This window comes from Crocodylus porosus, unplaced genomic scaffold (genome assembly GCF_001723895.1).
Source record: "Crocodylus porosus isolate Cpor-Errol unplaced genomic scaffold, CroPor_comp1, whole genome shotgun sequence".
Lineage (NCBI taxonomy): Eukaryota > Metazoa > Chordata > Crocodylia > Crocodylidae > Crocodylus > Crocodylus porosus.
This window is the reverse complement of record NW_017728943.1, coordinates 25,519,121-25,525,120: the sequence shown is the minus strand read 5'-3', so window position 1 is coordinate 25,525,120 and position 6,000 is coordinate 25,519,121. Positions and strand designations below refer to the sequence as shown.

General features: G+C 46.5%; 1 protein-coding gene across 4 annotated transcripts in view; it reads right to left on the bottom strand.

The window, feature by feature from the left end:
- Nucleotides 1–6,000, bottom strand: part of SLC8A1 (solute carrier family 8 member A1) — a 134,320-nt gene that overhangs the window by 70,435 nt on the left and 57,885 nt on the right. For 2 of the 4 annotated variants that reach the window (XM_019549037.1, XM_019549038.1), the window contains exon 3: nt 3,393–3,448. The exons of 1 other annotated variant lie outside the window; for it this stretch is intronic. In XM_019549037.1, the coding sequence (XP_019404582.1) occupies nt 3,412–3,448 (37 nt within the window). In that variant the 3' untranslated portion in view covers nt 3,393–3,411. Of the gene's footprint in view, nt 1–3,392; nt 3,449–6,000 lie in introns of those variants that run through there. One more of the 4 variants, XM_019549036.1, reaches the window with a different exon arrangement.

Below are 6,000 nucleotides of genomic sequence, written 5' to 3'. Positions count from 1 at the left end.
TTTTTTAATGACAATGGGGTGAGAGACAGTGTCGAAGGCCTTCCTAAAGTGTCAAAGGCCTTCCGAAAGTCCAGGAAGACTACGTCCTCTGCTACCCCTGCATCTAAGGATTTGGTGACCTGGTCATAGAAGGCCACCAGGTTGGTCTGACAGGACGTGCCTCTAATGAACCCATGTTAGTTGCCCCTAAGCCGAACCTCCCCCACTGGCCCCTTTTGGACATGTGCCAGGATAATTCTCTCAAAAAGCTCATCCAGGATCAAAGTAAGACCAACTGGCCTATAGTTTCCTGGGTCCTCCTTCCTCTCCTTTTTGAAGATGGGAACCACGTTCGCCCTCTTTCAGTCCTCTGGCACCACACCAGAGCACCACAAGTGCTTGTAAAGCTGTCCCAGGGGTCCTGCAATGACCTCAGCTAATTCCCTCAGCACTTGGGGGTGGAGATCGTCTGGACCAGCTGATTTGAATACATCCAGTCCCTCCAGAAGTTCCCTGACTAGATCCTCCCTGACCCATGGCCTAGGTGTGCCTCCCCTGGGGCCTGAGGGGGTCCTGGTGTGGGGTCTGATCTGGTCCCTACTCAGGAAAACGGAGGCAAAGAAGTTGTTAAATATGTTAGCTTTGTCATCTGGTGTGATGACCAGATTTCCTTGCGAGTCTTGCAGGGGCCTACATTACCCAGTACCTTCTTTTTGCCCCCTATGTATTTAAGGGCTTCTTGTTGTCCTTGATCTAGGTAGCTAGTCCCAGTTCCAGCTCCGCCTTGGCCTTCCTGACTGCCCCCCTGCAGCCCCAAGCAACCCAAGTATAGTCCTCCTTGGTGATGGCCTCCCTTCCATTGGGTGTGCGCCTCCCTTTTAGCTAGGAGACGCTCCCATATGCTTTTGGTGAGTCATGGGGGCTTTTGCGCCCTCCTGCCCCCTTTGATCTGTGTTGGGATTACCTCTCTTTGGGCTTGGAGGATCATCTCCTTAAGGAGTGACCATTCTTCTTGGACACCCAACTCCCCTCCCCTCTGGGACCTCAGTGCCTCCCCGACTATTCTCCTTAGCTCATTGAAGTCCGCCCTCCTGGAATCTAGGTCTGCTGCCTTGCTGCAGGCCTTTGCCACCTTGCGCTGGATGGTGAATTCCAGCAGGCGATGATCACTGTCACCCAGGTAGTCGAGCACCAGCAGCCCCCTCACCAGGTCGTCACCGGTAGCCAGCACCAGGTCCAACAGGGCGTCTCCCCTGGTGGAGCTGTGCACCTCCTGGGTTAGATGTAGGTCCTGCATTTGGGCTAGGAACCTACATGAGCGGTCAGACCTGGCTGACTGCTCTTCCCAGCAGATGTCTGGAAAGTTCAGGTCACCCATGATGACCACGTCTTTTGACCTAACTACCTCCGTGAGCTGACTTAAGAATTCCCGGTTGAGCTCTTCCCCTTGGTTGGGTGGTCTGTAGTAGACCCCCACTGTTAAGTCTCTTTCCTCTCAACTGCCTTATTTTCTAACCCAGAGCACTTCCGTGTGCCCCTCCTCTGACTCTGGGCTACTTGATGAGGATGTGTATTCCTCCTTAATGTAGAGCACCACACCTCCACCTTTCCTCCCTGTCCTGTCCCTCCTGTACAGCCTGTAGCCCTTGATATTCACTGCCCAGTTGTGCGTTGGGTCTCACCATGTTTCTGTGAGCCCCACTATGTCTGGGTTGGTATCAGCTAGCAGGAGAGTAAGTTTCTCCTGCTTGTTTCCCATATTATGAGTGTTTGTGTAGTGGCATTTGAGGCCTCCTGAAGATGTGTGCACCGGCCCCCTAATCTCAGCATTGCCCTGGCCCCTGTTAAATGAGCTCCCTTTGTTTAAGCCTCAACAGATGAGTGGCTTGGATTGGACACTCACCTGGGTAAGCCAGAGACCTGGGCTCTAGACCTACAGTCACCCAGAGGGAGTTTGTGGGGGGAGTCTCTTTGACTGCTCACCACAGCACTCCAAGGTCAGGTGCAATCCAGTGCCCCTTTAGAACCCGAGCCCCTGCTCTGCATTTACTAGCCACTGGATAAAATGGATGGAGAGCAGTGCAATACGATAGTTTCTGCAGTACTAGAAGCAAGTCCCCAGGCTAGAACTAGGGCCCCCATGCTTTCAAGACAGCAACCATACCCTTTAGCTTACTTTTTTTTTCCTACCCCACATACCTCCCTCTATTGACTCTGGTGCTTCAAAAGAAGCACCAGAGGCAGTATTAGAGAATGCCTGACCTGTGGCATAGGAGTCAACTGTGTTGTACTGGGAAATCAAAAGAGATACAGGCTCAAGCCCCTCTAAGTGACAGGGTCTAGAATCTGAGTCTCCGGCTCCCCAGGCAAGTGCCCCAACTACTCAGTTATGGGAAATAACACATAAAAGGGTCCTCCTTAGTTCAACACCCACTACTCATGGGTTTCTGGCTGCTTACAGTTTCATTTCTTAGACACTGGTAAGTCTCCAGAATCAGTGAGTGCATGTAGCCATGTCCATGCCTGGCCAGCTCATAACCTCCTGCGTTTACTTGATCTATGTATGAACCTCTTGCATCCACACTACCAGGGAAACATCACTGTAACCTGTGTGCAAGTCAAACTTTCAGCATTTACACAGCTAAGAACTCACCATTTAGATGTGCAAAAGGGAACAGAATTCCACTCCAGGTGCACAGTTTCAAGCACTAGAAATCAAGCTCCCATTGGTTTGATGCAGGTTCAATCCATCACCCCAAAGCTGATGCTGAAACAACATCTATAGCTCTTCAGCACATCTCCCATAGTTCCTTAGGTCACTTAAACTACATAAAAGTTTAGTGACAGTCTTACCCCTCACTCTCAGGCCATGTGCCCAGCACAGATACCCATTTTGCAAGACAGAGAAGAAGAGAAGAGATGCCCCAAACGGAGATATTCCACTCACAGCTCCAGGAAAGATTTCTTAACAGAGGTTCCTTCCAGGTCTCAGAAGAATTTGACCCTTTATGAACACAGTCCAGAATGTGATTCCAAAGCCCTCTAGAAATGTCTTTGCTATCAGTTCCAGATAGTATAAAATAGAGCTCCATCCGTATGAAATAGTTCTTTATAACTTAATATATCAGAGGGAGATCTGAAATGCCACACACTGAAAAACACAAATATACCCAGCTGGATTGCCTTTGGTGACAATTTTTCCTTTAATTGTAAAACAGGTAGGCTGTTTTCTTTTTTTCCCCTGGCTCGATCTGTCTTGAAAGAATCTGATTTTATGTATCAAGAAAACCAGAATTTGAAAGCAAACCTTTTGCAGAAATATCTGGGGTTTATCTTATTTAATCTTTGTTTTATTGAAGCATCAATCCAAGCTGCCACAAAGCAGCAGCTAACACACAGTGCAGCTCACCAGCCAATAGGATTCATCATCCATCAATGCAAGCGGCCTCCCTTAGGAACTCTGGTTCTGCTTAAAAAAAGGGAGAGGGCCATAATATACCAAATGGTAAAAAGGATGCTGATCACATTGTCCCATTTCCCTTTTCTCATAACACAAGAATAGGGGTCACCCAAAGAACTGAATAGGAGACAAAATTAGAGCTGGTAAGAGGAAGTTATCTCCACATGATACTGAACTAAACTGTTTCAGAAGGGTTCAGGAGTAGATTAGACATTTTACATGTATAATAATATCACCCACACCTAAGACAAAAATGCATAAGAGAGACTCCATCTTGTGCTTCTGGGCATAACCTGAACATCAGCTGCCTGGGCGCAAAAAGCTACAACCACACGGATGCCACACGGGATTGGCAAGGCTTTCAGAGGAAATACCCAGGTTGTAACAGGATGGAAGTCCCGCTCCTCTTGCATACAAGGCATATTTAGGCCCAGCATCAATCAAGCAGCAGTTGTATTTGATGACCACTGTTTCAGGTTACCTTGTCAATTATATAAAGGGATCAGCAGTTGCTCAAAGGGAGGGCTCTGCTTGAAGAAATTCTACCAAGAAACTAAGACCACATTCCAGCACCAGAAAGCAGTACCTTCCTCCCCCAAGCAGTCCTGTCCAACTACAGAAGACTATGAGCACCAGAATGAAATGTTTCAGAACCAAAGACAGCACAGCACACTCTGGCCTCAGTGTTATGATTTTCCTTGGGATGTTGAGTTGGTTACTGTTGTTACCCTGGCATTTCAACCTCCCTCCCTCCCCCCACCCCACTCTTCCCTTTCCCCAAACTAGGGAGTCCACCATGTGCATGTCCAAGAGAGAAGATTGTCTTCTCTGCTAAGCACCAACCATAAAACATCCATAGGGGATGTTTGTTGTGTCAACTTTGACTCAGTTTAACAAAATGTTTGTTTTCCATCAGGAAACACCTCCTACTGTCTTCTCTATACCGCACTATTGCAAAACCAGCTCTACTGGGGGCTTTGTTTTTTCTTTGAAGCTGCAGGCCCTGGCTACTCCCAGACACAACTCTAAGCTAGATGGAGAAGTGATCTGAGCCAATATAGTTTTGTTTTTACTTCCTTAGAAACAGGTCTCCCGAGTTTTTTTAGAAAATTTAAATCATGCAGTGCTATTTGGCCCAAAGTTGCCATATTCACTGACCTTCAAGACACACTATAAAGCATATATTTATTTTCAGTGGAGTCTTTGGAGAGAGATGGTTTGTGAACACACGAGCATTTTCACTTAAACACTGTTAGTGTTTGGCTGGCATTTGATCTCTAAGGGCATTTGGCTGCTAAGTTTATATCTGCTATGATGTGTATTTTAAAGAAGTGCCAAAACCAACTCGGGTGAGCTGACTTCAGTGGGGCCATAATTTCACCCCTGAGACTGCAACAGATACTTTTTATAGGGGTATTATAAATCTAACTAAACAAAACTACCCAACATCATCTGAGCTGGTCTGGCCTGACAGTAAGTATGAAATTTCAGTATGTGCAATTCTGCATCTTCGAGCAGCATCTCCCTTTCTCTTTGATAAAACATGATAGTCTGGATGATTGATATTGTATTGACCACAAAACAATAATTCCATATCCTTTTTCCTATTAAAGATGTTGGGGTGAAGAAGGCAGACTAAAACTGGTAACAAAAAGGTTTTAACCTGATCTCTGGAAAAACCACTTACCATATCAGAACTGCTGCTTTTCCAAGCAAATTTACAGACAAACTCAAGCAGCAGTGTCATTTCTCATGCCCCCAGGACACAAACTGATCTCATCAGCTGTGGCCCACAGGATATCGACCACATGAAGAAGAGCACTGAACAATTATACTGGACTACATTTGAATCATCTGGTTTTGCTTTCCATGAACAAAATCCACTAAAACAGTGGAGGCCAAACTTTTTGGCAGGTGGGTTGCAAGGTAAGTCCCACACTCTCCCCTCATACCACTCTGATCCCCTTCCCCTGGATTTGTTTCCCTGCTTTGTGCCCTACCTACCACTGGGTGCATCTACACAATGACTAATTCTAATGAGTGCTCATGCTACTGCGCAGTAGTGCTGGTTAGTTAGTGCATTGAGTTAGTCCTGCTATTACAGGTACTAAAGTTAATGTGCAGTAACAAAGACACATTAATAAACGTATAGACATGCCTACTGAGTTCCCTGATCCCTCCTCAGTCTGCTGAAAGGCACACAGAGGCTGCTTGTGCTAACGGTTTTGCTCAAGCCACTCCTGCACTAAACAAAATGCTGACCTGTTCCATTAAGGCAATTCTTATGGGCAGAGAGGTGGATAGTTCTAGGCCCTGATGGCATAACTTATTAAGAAAGCTTTACTCCTATACAGGGATATACAACAAGGCTGGAGTCAGCCTCTTGAAGAAAACCCCTATAGTACTTCCATTCCTTGCTTTGTATAAAATGGCCGTGGGAGGGAGGGGCAGGGAGAGGAGAAGGGATAAGGGGAAAGAACATTTTGCTGCTTCAACCTCCTATACATTAACATCTATAAAGTAAGCCTTTGCTGTTACAGTATTTACCCTCTAAAACATTA